Source organism: Rhinichthys klamathensis, unplaced genomic scaffold (assembly GCF_029890125.1).
Source record: "Rhinichthys klamathensis goyatoka isolate OS25496 unplaced genomic scaffold, OSU_Roscu_1.1 h1tg000062l_1, whole genome shotgun sequence".
Lineage (NCBI taxonomy): Eukaryota > Metazoa > Chordata > Actinopteri > Cypriniformes > Leuciscidae > Rhinichthys > Rhinichthys klamathensis.
This window is the reverse complement of record NW_026606606.1, coordinates 601,239-624,955: the sequence shown is the minus strand read 5'-3', so window position 1 is coordinate 624,955 and position 23,717 is coordinate 601,239. Positions and strand designations below refer to the sequence as shown.

The following is a 23,717-nucleotide window of genomic DNA, read 5'->3' as shown; positions in this document are numbered from 1 at the left end:
TGATTCTTCCTATTCTTTTGTTTTTAATAATGAGTAAAAGATCAGGTTATCATTGTGTATCAGACATTGCCACCTTGTAGGAATGAAGGTGAATTGCACTTATTCAGTCATAGGGGTGTAACGGTACACAAAAATCACGGTTCGGTACGTACCTCGGTTTTAAAGTCACGGTTCGGTACGTTTTCGATACAGCAAAAATAAAGAAATGCCAGAGAAATTTCTTATTTGTTAAAAGAAAAAAATATTTTTAAATAACTGAGTTTTCAGGTTTATAAATGGGGGTAATCTTTGAAGGATGAACAAATAATGTTTTGGTCATCACATTAAAAATAACATTTAAATATATATATATTTATATATTTATTTATATATTATTTGAGTTTTGAAGAGCTGGAAAAAGATGTGTGAAGTACTTGAAAGCAGTTCACTATTCCAGCAAAACTGGTTACAGTTAGTGTTAGCCTACTATATTAAATCCATGGTGAATGTTGCTGGTCTGTGGACGTAAAGTATTACTAGTTCATTCACGGCACAATGTTTCTCCTGGTGTCCACGTCAGCGCTGTTTGATCTAATAGAGATCTACGGTTAATAACGGAGAAATGTGAATGCTTCTCACTAGATCTCGCAGCGATGTTATTACTTCAGTGGCGAATTCAAATGTTTTCTTTACTGGATCTTAGCGCTGTGTTGTAACAGTGTCGCTTGATCGAGATCGGCGCGCGCTGCACAGATGTTGCTGGTCCGAACTGATAAATGATCCGTGAAGCACAATATAATGAGTAGCGCAGTTTCGTTCCGCTTTCATTACGCTTGCCATTTGATGTTGCGCAACGTTGTGGTGATCGCGCCAGCGCGAATTTTGTCGGCAAGAAAAATGGTCCAAGGAATCGTTCGGTTTGTATGCGTACCGAACCGGAAGCCTCGAACCGAAACGGTTCAATACGAATACATGTACCGTTACACCCCTATTCAGTCATCAGAGATTCAATTATTGTTATGCAGAAAAAAATATACTTACAACGTTACACACCTCGGGTCACACAAAAATGTATTGGAAAATAGGGCTGTCAAACAATTAATCACGATTAATCGCATCCAAAATAAAAGTTTGTGTTTACATAATATATGTGTGTGTACTGTGTATAATTATTTTGTATATAAATGCACACATGTATATATTTAAGAAAAATATGTTATTTGTATATTTATAATGTTTATATTTATATAAAATATACATTATATATATAGGCTACATTCAGTCTATATACAGTATATACATGCAAATATTTCTTAAATACACATGCATGTGTGGGTATTTATGTATTAAAAATAATTTTACACACACATATATTATGCAAACACAAACTTTTATTTTGGATGCGATTAATCGCGATTAATCGTTTGACAGCACTATTGGAAAACACATTCTTTTTAAACAACAACTCTTTGTTACATTGTTTATAATGAATTGATTGAGGAATACTAAGAAGGTTGATGTCTAACTTTAAATGAATAAGGAGCAGGGAAGTAAAATATAAAATCATAATAAATTATAATTGTTAAATTGTTTCTTCATCATCAAATCATCATATTACAATGATTTCTGACGGGTCATGTGACACTAAAGACTGAAGTAATAATGCTGCAAATTCAGCTTTGATCACAGGAATAAATTACATTTTAAAATACATTCAAATAGAAAAATATATTTACAACAGAAAACAGTTATTTTAAAGTGTAAAAATATTTTAGAATATTACTGTTTTGACTGTATTTTTGATCAAATAAATGCAGCATTGGTGAGCAGAATGGATTTTTGAAAGGTAGTGTACATAGTCAAGTGAATTTATATGGCGTGACCCTGAAAGCCAGAGCCAGAAAAGGCAACAGAGGGTGTACGATATGAATCCCGTCTGTCACCTGGTCTGTGGAAAGGGTAGTAATCCCAGCCCAGCTTCCGGAGGGTCAGCTGCATCGCACCCTGTGTTCCTGGAGGCGGAGCTTCATCTGTGTGTACAGGATAAATCACATGGGTATGTCAGTGTTATGATTATTTACCTAGCTAACTGCTAACAAGATAAGTTTAGTTCCCTTCAATTTTGTCATTATTTCATCCCCATGTGGTTCCAAACCTGCATGACTTTCTTTTTTCCATTAAACACAAAAGACGGTATTTATTTGAACTTCCAAACTACTTTTTTCCACGCAGTTATTTTTTCACGCTATGAAAATAGAGCACTTCTAACATGCCAGCAAATTTAAAACCACTTATTAAGTGATGGTCATATTCCCTATATTCACTGTAAAGCCAAGCTTCTAAGCTTTAAAACTACACCTATTTTGTGTTGGTTAAGCAAGTGGTTGTTAAGTAACGTGATAACTTATTAGCACCCCCCACTTCAGATTTAAAGTCCCCCTGTGGTGTAAATCAAGTTTTTAATGTAGTTTATATGTCTATGTGGTGTTTTTAATATCCTTTAAGACAAACCATGTGTAAATTCATAAGTCGACAGTATTGCTGAGTATTTTGAACCAAAGACAGTCTCAGAAACACGGTTTGAAATCGCTGGTGTTTCTGACGTCACAAACGACCCTGTAACCAATCAGATCAACGTGTGATCGTCAACCAGTGGATCTCTGAGCTGGTGTGAGTGAGTGGAGGCGGGGCTCATTTACATATTCATAGAACCGCATAAAATAAATGAGGCAAGGGTGTAGAGTTACATTCAAGCTATTTTTCAAGGACAAAACTTTTAAATATATACTTTTGGTGATCAAAGATGAGTTAAGGGATAAAATTGGTTAATTATATAAAGACAATGTTAAACATGTATGTACACAAAAAGTGCATTGTATCAAATGATACATTTAAATGTTAGCAAAACACAATGTAAAGTGGGTCCTAGTGAATTAATTACAAAATGTAATTTTCAATGAACTTTTCCTTTCAAGTAACTGGGTAGACATATAATGAAAGGTAACAGTGATCTGAATTCATTACCAGAATCTGAACTGCTGTCGTTGCAGATATGCAGGTCGAGACGGGAGATGAAAGTGTGGTAGGATGATTCTCTAACATCATGGAGGTCGAAACACTGGGCCAGTGTGTCGGGAGTCCCGACCGCTTCGGGTGGAGGAGGTTCAGTCCACAGAGAGTGGATCCCAGGAGAGGGAGGCGCAGTCTGGTGCACAAATACAACGAGACATAAACACACACTCCGGCACTGTCTGAGTCATTCACAGGGAGTGGCTGACGCTGGATGGGCTACACTCGGGATTTAATATCTTATAGACGGCTTTACACAACATTTACTTTGTTGAGCTGCTTTGTAATGACAATTGTGTTCAAAAGCCTCACTACAACCTTTGCCCCAAAACCTGAGGCAGTGCAGTGTAGGGCAAAGGGTTTCCTTTTCTTTTTGTTCTTAAAATCTAATGTGTCGATAAGAGTATCTCATTAACCATTAAAGAGGCTTTTGCACCGGAGGAACCTTTTCATAGTTCCTAGAACTATTGGCGGAAGTTCCCGGATTTTCCGGACATTCCTGTGTTCGCACCGCAGGAACTGGGAATGTTTTTAGTTCTAGGAACTCCTTTTGGAGGAACTAATTTAGCTCCTACTTCAGAGTCGGTCTAAACCAGCACTATAGGAACTATCAGTGACGTTAGTGTTCGCTGATTGGCTGAACACACGCGCGAAACACCAGCTCCCGCCATTTTTTAAAAAGCTGTGTAAACACACAGATTATAGCCTATTTACTCCATGAACTAACACTACGAACATGGAAAACAGTGACAGATGGCCATCTTAACCTTTACACTGAGGAGAAAATACAACGCAACTTTGAGGGGACCAAGCCAAACATGATTATGTATTTCTGCTGAGCTAGCGACACTGGACATCAACCACACAGCATACGCTAATGCTTTTTCATATACTGTCTTTCTATGTATAACAGTTCTATATAATAACGTATTAGACAGGACTGTTAGATAGATCGTAAACTAGTGAAGACGGAGAATGCGAGTGCTGTGTGCTCAGGCTCTGGCATTCTCTGGCAAAATAAAGGTCCGCCGCGCCGTCAAAATAAAAGTCACAACAACAAGCGCGGCTCACGTCACTTCAGAGTTCCTACTGGCGCAATGCAACCAGGAAAACGTTCCTAAGGGAACCATTAGTTCTGGGGGAACCCTAGTAGCTAGTTCCTACAACTGAGTTTCCTGAACTACCCGGTGCAAAAGCCCCTTAAGTTGTCTTCATATCATTTTTGAGATGGATTTAAAGGGTCCAGTGTGGCACCTGTAGTGTTTCAGCAGCCATGCTCTTCCTCTGCTGCGCGGACTTCTCCATGGCCTCACTCAGAGACTTGGCGTAGTGGATGATGGCCTTGAGCTGCGAGTCTGTCAGCACCCACAGCAAATCATCCAGTATGAAGAGCAGCTTAGAGGCCAAGACATTACAGTCCTTCACCTGAGACGAGGAGGGTAGTAACGTCAGCACAGAATACATGCCATTCCCCTCTGATTAGGGCTGCAAGATATACTGACATCAAACCAAAATCATGATATAAGGTTAGTGTGATTATCACACCGCAAAGGCTGTGATTTAATTCAATAAATATACAGTGTTATAAAATGATCGTGATTTTAACGGTAAAAGACTGTAAAAATGATACAGTGAAAAACTGTTAACTGTTAAAAACCTAGGACTAGTTTAAAATGTTCTCATGTGACTTTGGCAAACAAGTGATGAAGAGGGTTTTTCTGTGAAGAAGATGTGTAAATAGATATGAATAGTGTACCCTGCGTTTGAGAGCGATGCGTATACGCCCCTGGTTGGTGATGAGGCGCAGTGGCGTGCTGCCCAGATCCTGTTCGTCACTCTCGATCGCATCTGCCTCAATGCGCAGACTCTGCCAGTTGATCTCCTTGAACGTCAGGACCTGCAGGACACCAGAGTAAAGGCCAACACACTCATGAAATGAGTGAACACATGAACACAGGCAAGTCATGTCACTAATGCAAGCTTGGCCAGCAATCATGGAGATTTTAATCTTTCCACATTGAATTAGAGTTAAAAGGTGGTGATTCCAAGATGGCAATCGAATGGACTTTCTTCAAAATAAAACTATTTTCCTTTTAAAATCCGTCTTTGCTTTCTATTATTGTCCTAACCTTTATTGCACTTACATGTAAACTGTCATTGAAATACTGCCTAACCTATGTGCAAGATTTAAGAGAGGCTGTATTACCTACAGGAGTAGCAGGGCTGCACAGTTTTTGGGGGTAAAATGGCACTGTGATATTTAGATTTTCTACCATATATATATTGCGATATGAAAAAATACAGAGATTTTAACTATATGACTTTGGAAAATTAATCATTCTTGGAAAAAAGTGCCAACCCTTTACTTTGGCACTTACTTTGGGTACCAAACATCCTTTAAAGGATAGTTAATCCAAAAAATAAAACCGTTAAATATCGTTATTTAAAAATATATTAATATTTTTATAAACTAAAAATATATTTATATTTTTATAAAATATAAATATATTTATATTTTTATAAAATATAAATATATTTTTTTTCCTTACTATGAAAGTCAATGGCTACCAGCAACTGGTTACCCACATTCTTCAAAATATCGTTTGTGTTCAGTAGAAGAAATTCAATTATGTTTTAAAACTTGAGGTTGAGTAAATTATGATTTTTGGGTGAACTATTCCTTTAAGGGATTAACGATTTGGGAAAAACTTTAAATTTGAATGTTCATAAACAGAGTTATAAAATAATAATTATTATGATTTTTATTGTGATTATCATGTGATTTTCATGAAAATAAAAATGAAAATATATTACTATTGTAATAATCCTATTGTTATGTGAAATAAAAATAATATGTTATGGTATAAATGTAAAATTCGAATTCTAATATATATATTTTTTCAATCATTAAACCCCTCATGCTTTTATTTTGAAGGTAACCTGCAGGGAGCCCTCCATGTTTGGCTACAGGTTTATACATCTCATTTTAAATCTGGTGAAATGGGTGATGCGAATGGCATTCCCAAATGCACGATATAAGCGACCCAAGTGCACATGCAGAGCTGGGGTCTGTGTGAAGCATTAGATCATGAACTGCTCACAGTGCCACGTTTAACTCTTAAACCCACAGTGCATTTACATTTTTTAATTAAATTGCAGACTTTGCAATTTGATAATTGCAGCCAATGCGATTTAAATGTTATACATTTTTGATTTATGAACATTCTTATACATATTGTGTATATAACAGTAGTCGAGAAAACTGTCAGACAAGTGTATTATGAAAACGGTTACACTATTTTACAGTACGTGTACTAACCTAAGAAAGTACTGGTTATATAAGGTAACTACATGGGTTAAGGTTAGGTTCAGGGTTAGTTCCTAGTTATTACCCAGTTATTGTAATTGCTATAATAAGTACATAGTATGTACATGTGGAACAGGACTGTAAAATAAAGTGCTACCATGAAAATAGTGTCAGTTTTGATTTCATGATGGCTAAAAAAACACACATTACAATCGGAGCATTTGGCTTTCTACACCACTGACTGTGGGCGGCGTAACCCTGAAGGGCGAGCAGAAGCACAGCTCTATATTAAGAAAGCAGGAGAGGTCATCTTTGAGTGTAACATCCATCTCACATCTAACTGCATTACAGCTCATTTAGAAGATCTGGCAACCTGAAGACTCAGTCCATATATCAAAATGATTGGCCGGATTTCATTACCTAATGCTGGTCTGGAAAAGTAATTAAGAGGGGACTTCATGAGCATGTGCTTCAGTGAGTGGAGAAACGCAAGTGAAAGAGGAACAAATGGAGGAGAAGTGAAGCGTAGAAACACTTTGATCTGACATCTGTTGATCTGTGCTGCTTTTGTCCCCTTTTAGATTATGTAACCAATGCTATTTTTCTCCCTTATAATGATTCACTTGCTCTTTAAAATGAAGAAGCTGACAGCTCATACTGAAAGGTGTTTTAACCAGGGTAATCCCTTTTAATGCCACAAAACCCTAATGAGGACATTTTTTGCACTTCTTCAAGCTAAGTGCGACAAAAGTGTTGCATAACCTCGGGTGCTCCTTCCAGCCGGTGTCGTACGTGCCAAATTGAGGGGTCAGCGTTGCAGGACAGCCCAACATGAACACCGTACACCTGCTTATAGGTTATAAAATGCTAAACCGCCGGTGATAATCCAGCTCGTCGCGAAATATTCCTATCATGCCCGAGCGATGCTGTGCATTTGGATACGATCAGATACGTGATCATACAAAAGGAATATCTTTATACCGTATCCCAAAAGAAACAAAACGGAGAAAAGTGGTTGGCGGCAATAAATAGGCAAAACGCATACATGCATTCCTAGATCAGTTAATTCGTTAGGCGTAGGCTATATTATCACATTACATTCTTTCGTTTTCAAATACCAAAAGCTGATCTTGTATTTTATTTGACACTTCTTATAAATCGTTAGAAACACAGGTTGAGAGAACAGTCTCAATGACAGTTTATCATACTACAGTGACAGTCAGTGATAAGTATAAAAAAGTATATAAGCATAGGCTATTATTTCATTTTTCTTGGATCAAACTAGATTAAACAAATTCATTAAAGATACACTTAATTAGGGTGACCAACAGTCCTGTTTTCCCAGGACATGTCCTGTAAAGTGACGAAAATGTCCTGGTTTTCAAAAAAATCGCTTGGAAAGATCAGCTCTACAGCAAAATATAGATGGGCAAACAAGGATGAGGAAGAAAAACAGGATAAAGAGGAAGAAAACTAAAGATATAAATATATTTTGTTAGTTCGTTTTTGTAAGTTTGTGAGAGCTATTTTTGTTCAATTTGGAGGTATTTCTTTTAGCTATTTATCATTTATATATTTATTTTTCTAATACAGAAGAGACATTATTTCTATCATTATTTCATTGATTATTTTTGAAACCTGTCATAATAAAACATGTTGAGTAACCTCTGAGAAGCCTATCTGAATTTGTGTCTTGTAATATAACAATTTTCTATCCATACAGAGGAGGCTACTTTAAATGTATTAATTAATAAGGCATCTTTGAGTAAATTTCGAGTATCATCTGTTTGCCGGGCCGAGTGTTTTGGTAATCAAAATATGGTCACCCTACACTTAATCTTGTTGGTGATTTTGTTTCCCCTGTAAACTCAGTTTAAAAATTATTACAGGTACTATAATTTGGTGATAAAAATACATTGACCAACCTGTGCGGTGATGATTGAAAAATCATTTTCTTTTAATGAAGCTCCGGTGTAGCGTGATGGGAAGTGAATAAGGTAGCTGTAATGCCACCGAAGAAGTTTTTCTACACATTTAATGCCTGTAAAAAGAACTTGTGGTGCTTCATATGGATATATGATTCCGTTATCTTCCTCTTGTATATTTATTTTTATGATACTAATAATAAGTGCGATGACATGACGTGGTGGGGGAAAAAATCGATTCTGTTCAGTATCGAGATATTTTGCACCATGATTTTGCGCATGCAATTATATCAATACTGTAGCGCAAAGTATTGCAATATTTAGGCTAATTATACTAATAATTATAATATTAGTATAATAATATACTAATAATTACATAATATATATTACCCACGGCAATGGATCTATGAGTAGCCGACAGATGTATTCCGTCAAAATGGCTGACACGCGGCTAGGGGTCACGTGACTGGGAGATCCCTATACTGTTGCATAGCACTGTCTCTAGCGTCTGTACTGTACCTCTCCTGTCTTAGGATGTGTAATGCGTGTGTGCCGAAGGTCGCTCTTCTGCCACGCGGGGTTGAGGCTGCAGCCCTGGAGCTGCCAGAGCTCGAAGGAGGCGTGAAACGCTCGGGCCTGAACTTTAATCGTGATGGAGTTGATGATCACAGACATTCCTTCCACAACCTTCTCAGCGAAGCCGTACTCACTGCGGAGACAGACCGCACACATCCGTTAGACAGAACGATCAATCCAGCCTTGTTATTGTTCACTAAAACCAAAACTTTTCAATAACTGAAATAAAATAAAAGAATTAGAAGTTGCATGGGAAAATAACTGAAATTTATACGTTTAAAGGTAGGGTAGGCAATTTCTGAGAGGCTAGCAATAGCAAGCTAGCTTTGAAAGCATAAAGCCAGGGACACACCAATGGTTTTTGAGCGTCGGCAGACATGGTTGTTTAGAGCCGTTGGCTTTAGTTGAATGGCGTCCGTTTTTTTGGGGGGCCGATTCAGCACGTAGATTCCCGTCGGCCTTCGGTGAGAGAAAGTACTCTGATTGGGTCTTCAGCTTAGCGAACAAGTCAGTGCACAAAGATAAAAGCAAAACAGCGAGGAAAGAAGTCAAGACGGTACAGACGGAAAGCTTTTCTGATGTTACGTCATCTTACCTGAGTGTTCCGGCGCGAATATTTTAATATTAACATGAGCGGAGTGGAATAAAGAGAGTGATCAGCAGGGTTGATATTCAAAACGATTAGCACGTGCTGCTTTGTTTACGGTTTGTGTGTCTGCAGCCTGCAGTGTCAGTTTCCCTTTTTAAATGACGAATATATCTGCAGAAATAGTCAGTTGTCTCATTTACACGCAGGCACAGAACGAGCATGCCAGTTGACAGTCGGCTGTAGTTCTCTCTGTGTGTTCGAGTGCATATTTTTTGCCCCGAAGCAGGCGACGCGAGACGACAACGCAGTCGGCTTTCATCAGCGCTAGTTCTTTGCCGTCGGTTTGGTGTGTCCCTACCTTAAGATCCCACTCTCCCTTTTCAGAGCATCTAAAAGCCACGCCTCCTTCAAAACACATGAATACACACAGTAGAGGCAAAGCCACTAGATGACAAGCCTGCAACCTTTAGCCAAAAAAAAAAAAAACGTAACGGCTAATGCTAACGCTGGTACGCAGGAAAGAAGAGGCCGATTTTTATGAATGGATGTCAATGGAGAAAATCGTCACTACACTGAATAAAATGCTTTTGTGAGGAAAGTAAACACCTTACCATTTAAGTAATCGACAGCCTGTTCACGAATCTTTAAAGCAACACCAAGCAACTTTTCCTCAGCGGTCGCCCTACAGGTTGGAAGCGGAATTGTCCATTACCGCTGTCGTAAATAATTTAGCTTACTGTCGCACGCGCACGCTCGCTGTTTATCCAGCACCGGCTTTGGAATCAACAATGGCAGACATCCCAACCAGCAAGCAGTCATTTCAGGGAGGTATATCTTGGTGACTGGATTGTTGACCGGGAGGGGGTTTGAAGGCACACTCGTGAGGCACACTCGCAAGGTCTCTCGCTCTCTCCCTCTCTGCCGTTCGCGCGCTATGTATGCTATACGCGCAGTATGTTCTGTCTCGCATGCACGCTCTAGATTCCGGTAGGGATGTGCACGAATATTCGAATTTTCGAATATTCGATCTGTAATTATTATTCGAAAAATAAAATACTATTCGACTTTTACTACGTTGCTTTGCTGGCCGTAAATGCAGTGAATCCATGATAAATCCCAAGCACTAACTCGCAGTTATAATTAAATGCACTCGGTGGAGCTATGGAGTGTGTTAACAAGTTGTGTTGTCGTCTGCCTTGCGATTTTGGAATTACTTGAAAATGATCTTTCTAAATGGAATTACTTTTGATCAAATTAATTAATTAATCTGAGTTATAATATCATCACCAGAATAAGAATTCACATGAAATCCAAACAGTTGAATGAGGAAAGGCAGCTGACCAACACTGCATTCACGACTGCAGGTAAGCGCAGCTGGACCCCGCGTGATCCGAGATGATAACTTATCTAATAGCTAAACGATTTTGAGACATATACTTCCTTTAAGTTTCGTTGAGGGAGACCGGTTTAAGAACAGAAAACGCAAAGTGCTGTTAGAAACTTAGAACACTTATCTTTGTGCCTCTGAATTGTCTGTCAGCGCAGCGTCTTTTCTCACTCGAGCATAAATTGCTGGCGGCGCCCCTGCATGTGGATATTGTTTTTCTCAATATAAACGTGAAACAATATAAACACGATAATCATATGCTGACTCGAGTGTGTGTGTACGTTCTGTACGATATCTGGCGCAATCTGCTTTATTTAGGCGTTTTTTTTCCCATTCGCGCTGCTTGAGCATGCTTTTATTAATGCTTTAGTTTTTTTTATATTTTTTTGTTTACACATAGGCCTACTGTTTAATGTTTTCAACTAAAAGAAAACTTTAACATATATTGTAAGCTTGTTGTGTATATTGCCTAATTGTAAGCTTGTTCAGAAATGGTGACAAAAATGTAAAAAAAATTAAACTTAAAAAAATAACGTCTTTTTCGTTAAACATCATTTAAATAAACGAATATTCGATTTTTATGAGCCCGAATATTCGAATGCAATATTTTTTTTAAATGCCCATCCCTAGATTCCGGCAGATCTGAACTAATTTGCGGGCATCAGGGAGACACTATCAATATGAGGGAGACTTGAGATGTCTGCAATGGCCATAGACAATTTGAGGAAGTGGTGGGGGAAGTGACGTATGCCGTAAAGCAGTCGAGTTTTGTAGTTCTTTTTGTGCTCGGGTTACTACCCGAAACCTGAAGTTACAGTGCCAGTAAAAGCGACACAGACCACGTCAGGCTATGGCAGACGTGTCATTTAACCTATTGTAAGTCGATGTACCATCACAAGGGTCTTGGAAATAAATTATGAAGGTTGAAAAGTTACATAGTGTTGCTTTAAAATGTTTTACGCTAAACAATACTTTTTTTTGGGAACGATATATAGATTTTTACTATGATAAAAAGGTTAGACTTGAATTGTAATGACTATAATAACTGCATGGTATGCATATGATATGACGCTGATATTATGCATTTTAATGAATAAAGACAAAATTTACAATTTAACTATAAATATTGTCTTATATTGTATGTTGTTTAGTTAAAATAAAACATGAAGTGTTGTGTCAAGTGCTGTGTGCCTAATGATGATGATAAAACGCTTTTTATTCATTGATGATAAAAAAAATACATATAATTTTAATTAAACATTCTGGCTTGTTGCTGATATTATAAAGAATATTCTAATGGTATTCTGTTTCCTATAGATTTGGCTTGTGTCCCCACTTCATAGCTTATAAGGGATCTAATTTATGGCCACCTTTTGAGGAATCATTTGTTTGTAGTACATTTGTGCGATATGTTTTACTCTGCCAATACTTGGTATTAAGTATTGATGCTTGACTTAGCAAGTACCACTAATGAATCTAAATGTCACTGTGCACGATGGAGAGGACATCATAGGGAGCTTTCAACACTCTCTGTATGATTTGTAAACCACTGTGCATTTGTATACTAAAAGGAGGACGGCAGATCCCTCTGACCTTTGGCCTGCAGTGATGGCTATTGGAGAAGGGCCGTTTGGGGGCCGCGGTTCTTCACAGGTTCTCATTTCAACTTCTACTTTATCCAGGAACTGCAAAAGGAGAGGAAACAGAATTCAATGGGTCAGAACTTCTGATGTATTGTTAGTCACTTGTTTATTATGATCTACACTTCTCAAGCCATACATAATCTATAGAATATGTAAGAACGGGAATCTCCCTGAAATCCCTGAGTGAACACTAGCTAACTTTAACTAGTTGATCTAATGTATGGGATGTTGTAAGGGTAGAGCATTAATGCACAACATGGATTCAAAATCTGCATACAATTTTTTCATTCCTGAGTCTGTTCCGAACACAAGCTTATAAAACAGTCTTAACTTAATATTTTTCAACTAACAACATATTGTATCTGATTAATAACTTCTCATTAACATGTTGAAATTCCAAAATGTCAAAATTCTGAAGGTTATTACCATGTTATTATACATTAACCCCCTTTTTATTAATTATAAAATGAGAAATTCTTTGAAACTTCACATTTTACATGAGCTAAAGAAAATCACTGCAATGCAAGAAAACCTTTAAAAGGTTTTTTTCACTTTTAGATGAAAATGGTGATCAATTCATGCTGCAATCGTTCATCAATAGTTGTGCATATTCATGTTTATCAACAAAATTCAGACGCAAAAGTGAGTGAGATATGATTTTTTTTTACAGAATTGAGACAAGATCACGTTACAGCCTCAGTTAATACCCAATTCAAAATGTTATTTTATGATTATATCTTATATATATATTTTTTTTTATTATGTGTATATTGATAGTCTTTGCTCATTTGCAAAGTTTTTAGTAGGGGAACCAAATTATCAATGCATATCATACAAGTCAAAATGGATCGGAATGCATGAGTGTTAAAAAAAGCACAAAAAGTCCCAGACTTATTCAACCTCATCATTTGCAATGACTTACTAGAGGAGTTCATTCATTCTCACATATTTTGCATTTGTTTATGCTTCAGATCAACTGCTACGGTTTGCCATTAATCTCTGATTGGTTTGTTTAAATTCTAAAACTGCTGAAACGCCAATGGAGAAATTAGCTGTAGACCAAGCCACTGAAAAACTGTACTGTCATTCTTGCACTCTGTCTGACCTTATCAGACACTGTAACATCTGAGTGAATCACAAAAATAAAATATAGGTCCTTTTGCAGAAGTGAAAAGGGACTGGAGATCATGTGATAAACATGGGGATGGCAGAATGTGACTGAGCATGACGTAAGAGTGGAAACACACTCGGGGAGATTCTTACCAAACATATGGGACTGGTCTTCAACTTCGTCCATTGTATCTGACATGGGGGGAAAAGACATTTAACTACAGTTCTCCAAGCTATAACGTTATTCATGACAGTTATATCCTCTCACAGCTTGAGGTTAATGATGATTCCTCCACCCTACCCGTATAGCAGCCTTGTTGCAGTAGACGCGGGTGACGGCCAGCCAGGTGGGCAGATCCAGCATGTTCTGCAGGACCTCCTCATCCAGCTCCAGGTTGGATAGCTGACCCTCTCCCTTCAGTGTGCTCAGGTTGATCTTATCTGGGGAGAGGTTCTTAGTGAACCTACACAAGACCAAAGCACTGATTGCTTAGATGGTTTAAGAGTTATGAGTCAATAAGGGTCCACCATTAATAAAAGGAACATTTGTTTAAAATTCTGTTTAAAACATGTAAGATGTTCTTAGAACTCATGTTTTACACCATTTCCAAGAAGATTTTGAATTTATTATGCTTTTATACATGTAAAATTTGGTTTAAGGCCCCGATATACTTAAAGTGAAATCGAAGAACTAACAAGTGTGATGTCATTTCGAAAAAAATCAGGCCAAAACGAAGTTCGCTTCAGGAGTTTGAAGGGGTATGGAAAGGTTATGGTAAGGGGCGGGACATTTCTCAAACACACTCAAAGTGCTTGACCAATCACAACACACTGATCAAGCCGACCAATCAGAGCACATTGTGCTTTTCTGAGAGACATGAACTAAACAGACCGATGCTGACAGACTGGGAAGAGAGGAGCTGCAACAATGGAGAATATATGAAAAATAATATGTTTTTTGAACATTCAGTCATGAAAATCTATTCTAGTAGAGTCCAAAAACAAAATCAAGACTTTGTAAGAGGGCATAGGCTACATTTCCCGTTTAATGACTTGACAAATGTCATACGGTGTAACCATCAAGTAAAAAGTAATAATGTATTTTCCTTTCACCTTAAATACATGTTAAAAAACACAATCATTTAAGAATTATTTCAAGCATTCAAGTATTTTAATATTATATTTATAGTATATAATAGTGTATAAATATTTAATATTTAACATTAAAAAAATAGATATTTTACAAATGAGTCAATGAGAAATAAACAAATCCATACTATTTTATTTTCTCTAGTATTTTATAATTAAGAAATCGTTTTAAATCGTTTCCTTAGTCAGTTCATTTATGTGGACGGTTGTGCCACCTGACATTTTGTGGGTTTAAGATACCAAAACATAAAATAATATTTATTATTTGAATGAACTGAAAATTAATTCAAACTAAGTAAGTTATGTAGAATAAAGTGATGCACGTCAATAATTGACAAATTATTTTATATAATGCAATTAGACACAAAAAATCAAATCCATGTCATGTCATTGACCCAAATGTAATAAATTATTAATTCATAAATAGTATTATGTTTATATTTATGTTATACATTATATTTATGTCATCCTTAGGATAAAACTTAATAACCAATAACATTTCAGGTCATGGGAACATATAAAAGTCATATTCTTTAAAAAGTCTTGATCTTCGTGTCATCTCCATTTCATTCCCCACTTTTGACGCGATTATATTTTAAGGAACTGATGTCTGAGCTGAAACGCCATCACAAAGACAGTCATTGACTAACTGTGGGTAATACGATTACAACAGGCCTGCAGTAAGACTGCTTTAAGCTCACGGGAGCGTTTCTAACCTCTGCCCTCAAAACCTGCTGAGATCACAGACACAAGCACACAGAGCACATCTAATATTCACTGTACAGCACTGCGGTCACCAGCCTAAACGCTTCCTAAGATGAAAACAGCACATCCACTGTAAACGCAGAGCACAGAGTGGCCGCTTCAAAACACTGAAGCGTTTCATGCATTTGAATGGGAAATCTCCATCTGTTCAAAGACTTCAAAGATGAACCCAGCCTTCAGAAGACCAAAGACAGGGAAAATACTGCCATGCAATATTACCACACCACTTCAGTCACATTTCAACATGGCGCGGTTAACCGTATATGCTGCGATACATGATTGTGATTCTCTGTGATGCTTTGATGTGTTATTGTTGAGGACAATGAGAATTTAATTACACATCTTGCCGTATTCAATACTTCAGAAGTTTTCTAACTGAGACTGAAAAAAAAGTGCAAATGAGAATTTTTGGCTTAAGATTTTTGGTCACTGTAAAGCAAAGAGCAGCGTGAACATTCCTCAAAGCTTCTCCTTTTGTGTTTTACTGAAAAAAGAAAATCACACAGGATTATGTGACTGTTATTCTTCTGAGAAAGAGAGAAAAGGAAACAGGGCGATTAAAGTTACCTGAAACTAAAGCGATGCAAAAATATTTGTTTTACTTGTAATAAAGTAAGCTTTTACTGAAACAAAGTATAAAAAAATAACTTAAACTTATTTTAATCCGGCTAGTTGCCAAGGTTTCTGTTTTCTATAACTTTTTATAACTTAATGTACTGAAATAATTTGTTCAAAACTATATAGACATTTTAAAAAGAAAGTAAATAAATAATAAAATCGACAAAAACAATCAAATTAAAATTAAAACAAAAATAAATAAATATAAAAACGTACAAAATATCAGTAAAACTATAATAATATCTCAAGGGTACGTTTACACGACAACAATGTAGTAAACACGGAAAAAGTTTTTCTTTTGTATTTTCACGTACAGACGACACCGTTGTTCACATGGATCAGTGAAAACGACAAATCGCTGTATTATTCATGCCAGGCCAGTAGGTGGCGATGTCACTTTGTAAAGAAACACTACGCTGAACACATAATACACATGCGCATTTTCACAAATTCACGTTTTTGTAGTTTACAAGCATACGATAACAGTATAAGTTTTCAAAAACGTGCACTTTGAAACCCGTTTTCAAAAGTTTGCATTTTCAGGCCCCCAAAACGGCGTTGTCGTTTAATTGAACGCCCAAAACAAATAAAAAGTTGTCCGTTTTTAGTTGAAAACAGTGTAGTGTAAATGTCCCCTAAAATAACACTGATATTAAATAAAATAAGAAGAGGGGAAGACAGTAGAAAAGGTTGCAGGAGATGATGAAAGAGTTTTCTAGTCAGAGTGACCCAGTTGACATAAAGCAGCGAGAACAGAGAGGATTATGGGACAAACAACAGCCAGACGTCTGTAAACTCAGCACGTCTCTGCGGTCTCCAGGTGTGTTTATCTCATCCGTCGTCTTTCTCTATCTCTTCTGCTGAGAGGGTTAGTCGCTTCAACGTAGGGCTGGGTGATAGCAAAAAACACAACATCCTTTTGACATTTATGCCTGGTTTCACAGACAGGGCTTAGATTAAGCCAGGATTTAGCATTAGTTCAAAGAACATTTAAGTAGCTTTTATAAACGTGCCCAAGAAAAAAAAAAAGCATTGGTGTGCATCTTGAGACAAAACATTCCTTAAAACAAATATTTTAAGATATGTCAGTGCAAGTTGCTTTCAGTTAAAACACCTCAAACAAGCATTTTAGTCTGGGACTAGACCTAAGCCTGGTCTGTGAAACCGGGGGTCAGTGTTTATGTATATGCTCATCGTATTTATGTATTCATATTTCTTAAAGGGATTTATTTTTGACCGAAAAAATAAAATATACTTCTATGCTCCACATAATGCGAATGTGTATGAATGTAATCCAGACGTATACTACATCAGCCATGTTGTAATGGCGAAAAATAATTACTCGCAAAGTAATTACTTACTCAAAATAAGTACCTACTCAAGAGAGTATATGATTTCAGACGCAGCCCAGAAATATAATAATACACCCAACAAAAGTACACTTGAGGGCAGATTTACTAACAGCTTACTCCAGCGCAAACCTTCGTTTGGCGTTAAAGAAATACCGTTAGGATTTACTAAAGACGGTTTAGTAACCGTTAAAGAAATACTGTTAGGATTTACTAAAGACGCAATGGGAGGAGAGTATTTAAATGAATCATGGTGATTTACTAAGGTTTCCGTTTGTCAATTGACTGGTGTTTGCGGCATTATTTACTACCCCGAAAAAGCACGTCTTAATTCCAGATGCTAATTTGCGCTGCTCTTGGTAGATTGCCTTGGTCATTAAGGAAATGACCCGGTTGCGTCTGTGTTCTTTCATTTGCACATCGTCACGCGCAAAACTTTCCACTCCCATCGGCGCTTTTAATGGGATTGACGTCTTATGCTAATTTGACACGTTTAGTAAATGTGGCCCTTGAATGGCTAAGAGGGCTGGATCTGGTCATATCTCCTCACACCATCATTATCCATTCCTCCTTTCTTACGCTCCTGTAGTTTCCCCCGTTCCTCTCCCACAGACCTTAACAAACAGTGTGAAAACTACTAACATATCAGGCTGATGACCGTAGACGAGACTCTCAGTAATGCGAGTTCAGCGTTCTGTGAAGAGACCACAGCCACACATCACGCAAGCCTAGATTATAAATACTCCTTTCACTAAATCCTTCCTTCTCAGAAAAAAAGCCCCCAACAACTTGATGACAAAAAAGCCTTCTGTTAAAAGGAGTTTCTGTGCGACTACAGCATCAAAGCCTCGGGTGTAATGGTTAAAAACCCCCGATAAGGCGATTTTCCTTCCTTTGTAGACATTTCTAACTGGGCGAGATTGGGCGTCTTTTTTTAATAGCCAATAGCCATTACTTTATGACACAATCACAAGCCAAGATTTGCTAGTCGGTTGCAAGTGGTATTAGAGGGAGAGGCGTTCTCATTATAGAGATTTGATTGGACCCCTGAGTGCAAGGCGAGTCATCAATATTCATCAATATTTTTTTCAGTTTTCTGGGAAGATTAAGACTGTACATTTTAAATGTGTGTAACAGCTTGAAGCTGATTTTGTTCATGGGGTTCATGGCCTGATAACCATAAGGTTGCTGGGTTCAATCCCCAGATAGAGCGAGTCACTTGGCCAAGGCACTTAACCCCAGGTTACTCCAGCAGGATTGTCCTGGTTATCCATATCACTTAGCAAATGAACAAGCAGATTCAATCCACTTCAGTAGTCTTGGCTGTTCAGTCCCACTCACACACTAATGAAACTGCAAAACAACAGCCGGGACAGAAAAGAAAAGAAGAGATTTGTACAAATGTAAGAGGTGCATGCCTGTGCAACTCGCCAACACGATGATCAAGGTGTTCTGGACAGTTGCGTGATATTCTGGTGTATTAAGCCCTTGTATTAAGATTCAAAATCAATAATCAAAAAATTAGGGCTGGGCAAGTTAACGCGTTATTATCGCGTTAACGCATTTTTTAATTAATGCCGACAATGTTTTTTATCGCACGTTAACGCAGTTTTTTTTTTATTATTATTTTGAAAGTCCGTTGCACACTGGCTCTGAATACACATAGGCCTACAGTCAAACCATGATCACAGGAGGGGTGGGATGTTGGTCAGCCAGCAAATAACCCACCCAAACAAGCAGTGGAGAGGCTTTGGCAGGTTCTCTCAGGTGAACAGAAAGGGAGGCAGCGCTCCGCGAGTGAATGACAGGCGCTCCATGGATAGTAACCATGGCAATGGCTTCTGTGCGCTACGCAGCTGTAGCCTTTTTAATTTAAATTAAAATTATACATAACTTTACCTGATAGGCCTGCGTTTAGTTTAGCGGAGATGCTCTGCCCATGTGAATTCCCTTCTGTTGGTGACGTCCTGATAACTATTTAGATTGGGAAACTCAAACAGCGAGCCGAGGATCAGTCTCTTCCAATGATTTGTGCTGCGCGTCGTGTAGCTACAATAGACAATTCAACTTCGGCAACAGGAGAGCGCGGGCGCGTGCGTGAGGCGAGCATGACCGCAACAGTTTCACAGGAATGCACCCGCTTGTCGCTGCACCTGTGCTCGACCACTTCACCTAGCTCACTCTAGGCTGATTTATAATTCTACGCCGGAGCCTCTAGACTACGCGTTGGTTTTCATTTATACTTATGCGTCGTTGTCCCCCTTGACGCGCAATTACACATGCAGAGGGAGCATGCATGTGAAACCCGGGGAGCGGTTCTAGCAATCACAGCGCTTGCGATACGCGTAGAATTGACGCATTGTTATTTTTGGAGAGGTGCACGTCAGGGTACGCGCGCTACACACAGCAGTTACGAATCTACGGCGTGAGTTCGACGCAGAAGTATAAATTGGGCTTTACATCTGTTTAATGTAATCTTAGTGTACATGGGAAACCATGTCATGACCAAAGCTAAGCTACTATCAGAGAAGTAACGTTGGTCGACTTATATCTGTAGTGGTCATGACCTCTGACTACATATACTGTTTCTGCTGCTCCCTGATAAAAGATACCTGTTGATACCTGTTCAGAAAAAAAAAAACAAGAAAACTGGACTCGTTTTAACAAGCTAGATAAAAGGTAATGCCCTGGCATGTGGCATAGCTTTGTTTTAATATTTGATTTGATTACATTAATGTTTAAGTTGAGATTTACAATAAATATTTTATTGCTACTGTGTAAAGGTAATACTGCTGGAATAAAGCCCCTTATTTGTTTAAAGTTTTTGCAAACCACATGTTATTGCACTTTTGTGTATATAGCAGTACATTTAAATCAAAAGTGCGCAATACACTACTTTAGAATTCATTGTTCAGTCTTGCGCGTAACAATGCAATTAATCGCGATTAATCGCAAATATTCATGCGATTAATCGCGATTAAAAATTGTAATCGTTGCCCAGCACTACAAAAAATATATTTTTATTTTGGGTCTGTTCAGCTGCCTTTAACCATGATATATGCGGTTCAAACTGACCCAGAAACATCATAATCGTAATAGAAATTATTATATATAACAGGAATCGTCACCACCTTTTGCCCCGCTGGCGACGGTTTATGACCCTAAATGAGAAAAATGTACAACATTTCAAGAAAAGTATCATATGTTAACCAGTATTTCCAACCATTCAAAAATCTTAAGGGTCAAATTGACCCACAACCCAATACAAGAGCTAGCCTAGATATGGCCCCTTTAATGTACATCTATTGGATTTGTATTTTCTTCAAGCCAAAAATCATAAGTCTCATCAATAGGGGTGGGAGAAAAAATCGATCCATCGATGCATCGCGATTCTCTCTCCAACGATTCTGGATCGATTCTGAGCTTAGTTTTTAACCAGATGTGCGATGACGTTGAGTTTGCTTTAGAAACACCCGTATTCTGCTTGCTTCCAATTCCTCACCAGTGTTGGGGAAGCTACTTTGAAACTGTAGTTTGACAAGCTACAAGCTACTCGTTAGTTAAAGTAGTTAAACTACAGTCAAGCTACCCTTTTGGAAAAGTAGTTAGCTACACTACAAGTTACGATCAAAAAGTAGCTAGCTACATTGAAACTACTTTTGCTTTTTTTGAACAACATATATTATAAATAACTGAATAAGTGTCTGAGGAATGTTTTAAGTAAAATATTTAGTGTTTAAAACAATGCAATACAATTATGATTTTTATTGTTTTATTACACACAACACTCAAATATCTCAGACTGTTTGTCAAAAGTGCAAAATTGCAACAAATACAACATTGCAAGAACAAAATTTACATCGAACGTAAATTGCATGTATAGACTTTTTCTCAAAAATACCGATTGTGAGATGGTTGCATTTTGGCAAGAAAATACATTGAACAAGCGCTCACATGTGGCACTGACAATGCACGTTAAACTCGCTCACATGCAGTGATGGAGCTCGCAGAATTTACTGTGAAAGAAGAACCTGAATCACAAGCTGGTTGTGAGCACAGTTCGGTTCGCTCTGGATCCAGTCACAACAAATCTATACAGCAATTTAATTAGATCAAAGCCTTTGTCGTGCGATAAACAAACTAAGATTACATTTTTTGTTCAACTGAAACACGATGGCGCAAACTTTAGTTTAGTGGTCTTTTATGTTCATTACCAAACTGGCGGACAGATCATGCAGTTCATTGTAATTAAATCAGAAATAGAAATCTGATGTAACATTACAATAAAGCAGGATAATTAATACATTTAAAATGGCCAATAATCACCTGTATGTGCGTCCTTAAATTTGTGCTTGAGGTCTTCTGTACGTCAGTGAACCGTTAGCCGCAAGATGCGTGAATAAACAACAGGTGGCGGTAATGGCAAAACAAATTAGTTTGTAATCTAACAAGAAGAAGAATATCCTTGCATCGCGCTGATTCGCGCAGGCTCAACAAAACACAATGTAGCTTTTGCTCGCGCTACACCGCTACTTGCTGCAAAAAGTAGTTAGCTACTGGAAAAGCTGTTTAAAAAGCAACTGAGCTACTGCCAAGCTACTGAAATATGTAGCTAAGTTAGTAGCGTCGCTACTTGTAGTTAACTACTCCCCAACACTGTTCCTCACACACATACACCACTCGAACCTTCCGTAAATAATCTTTCATAAAGTTCGGAAAGGTTGAAGCGAATTACAAGGACATTCACAGGCTTCATTGCACAGGATACGCTGTGAGAGACGCGCGCTTTCTTTGATGTTACACTTGAAGTGTGCTGTCTCGCCCGTCGGTATTTTCCTTACAAATGTTCTACGAAGTCATCATTTATGTGGTTTGGAATGCAGTGGACTTTATTTTTTAAAAATGAACTTCACTAACAGAAGGCTGCTTTCAATTTCAAATGCTGACGCGCGCTTTGTTTGTGAGACTGCTCGCGCATGCGGCTGTGCGACTCCGCGACTCCGTGTAGTGGTTTAATGTAGCCTAGTTGTGCAAAATTAACGTAAACACAGCCAGTTATGTCTTAAGGGATTAAACGGACAGGACACACCGCCTTACTTCTTTTATTTCAAAAGAGATGCGTGCGTGAATGCAGCTTAATAGATCTCCCGCAGTCTATGATGTCATGGTAAAAAACAACAGTAAAGATGAAGAAAAATCACTCACAGTTCTTGAATGGAAAACGTTCAGATAATCTATAGGCTACTGAAAGCACTTTTTGTTTGTTGTTTGTTATATTTTTCTATACTTATAGATATATTAGTTAGCCTATATTAGTTTAAAATTCTTAACATACAACTGTTTTAATAAAAAACAATTAATTTGTAATTATTTTTTAAAAAGTAGGCTACTTAATTACTTATGTAAACTAATGAATTAATAAGGGGGGGGGAATCGGAATCGATCCGATTCCAGAGACTCCCAGAATCGGAATCGGATCGGATCGTGAGGTGACCAAAGATTCCCACCCCTACTCATCAAGTAAGGCCAGTTCACACCAATAACTATAACGATAACTATATTAGCATCCACACCAGTAGACGATATCATTCTGATTATTCTGATTAATAAAAAGCTCACTTCATCCTTCATTTGTAGCATAAAAATGCATTACATGTCAACATTTAATATTGAGTGGTAGAGGTCTGCTGAAATCCCTACCCCTCAGTATGAGCACTAGTAGTGATGCTTGCCTTAGTAAACACTACTAAAGAGAAGGTCCGGGAGTGTGTGCATATCAAACAAGCATAACGGCTGTCAGCTGAACGAGGGAGAGCTGGCAGAGCTTCAGCTGAGACGCCGAACAGCAGGAACTAGCATGTGCTTTAACACCCACAGAGAGCCTGCTGGGAGATAACAGCCCAAACACTGCTTGATGTAGAAATGATGTAGAACTGTCTTCCTCATTCTTTGGACATGAAATGAGAGTGGTTTGTATCTCTATGCCAGAATATCGTCATTATATCAGATTTAAGGTTTCAATTATTACTAGGGATGCACCGAATCCAGATTTGTGGGGTTCGGCCGAATACCGAATCCACTGGTTAAGATTCTGCCGAATCCGAAACCGAATACCGAATCTCATCCTCAGTTCATTAACACAGTAAACACATTAATGAAGTAAACAAAGTGGATTTTTCATTTTATTTTATTACTGTAAATAATAAACACTACTTTTACTTTTATAACTGTAAAAAAAAAAAAGAATAAGC

General features: G+C 37.8%; 1 protein-coding gene across 2 annotated transcripts in view; it reads right to left on the bottom strand.

Annotated features, from left to right (window-relative positions):
- Window positions 1-23,717, bottom strand: part of bltp3a (bridge-like lipid transfer protein family member 3A) — a 54,452-nt gene that overhangs the window by 19,266 nt on the left and 11,469 nt on the right. For both annotated transcript variants that reach the window (XM_056249767.1, XM_056249768.1), the window contains exons 2-9: window positions 13,887-14,049; window positions 13,739-13,777; window positions 12,426-12,517; window positions 8,800-8,989; window positions 4,805-4,945; window positions 4,303-4,473; window positions 3,004-3,184; window positions 1,923-2,009 (exon numbers count right to left, since the gene is read on the bottom strand). In XM_056249767.1, the coding sequence (XP_056105742.1) occupies window positions 1,923-2,009; window positions 3,004-3,184; window positions 4,303-4,473; window positions 4,805-4,945; window positions 8,800-8,989; window positions 12,426-12,517; window positions 13,739-13,777; window positions 13,887-14,049 (1,064 nt within the window). The remainder of the gene's footprint in view (window positions 1-1,922; window positions 2,010-3,003; window positions 3,185-4,302; window positions 4,474-4,804; window positions 4,946-8,799; window positions 8,990-12,425; window positions 12,518-13,738; window positions 13,778-13,886; window positions 14,050-23,717) is intronic.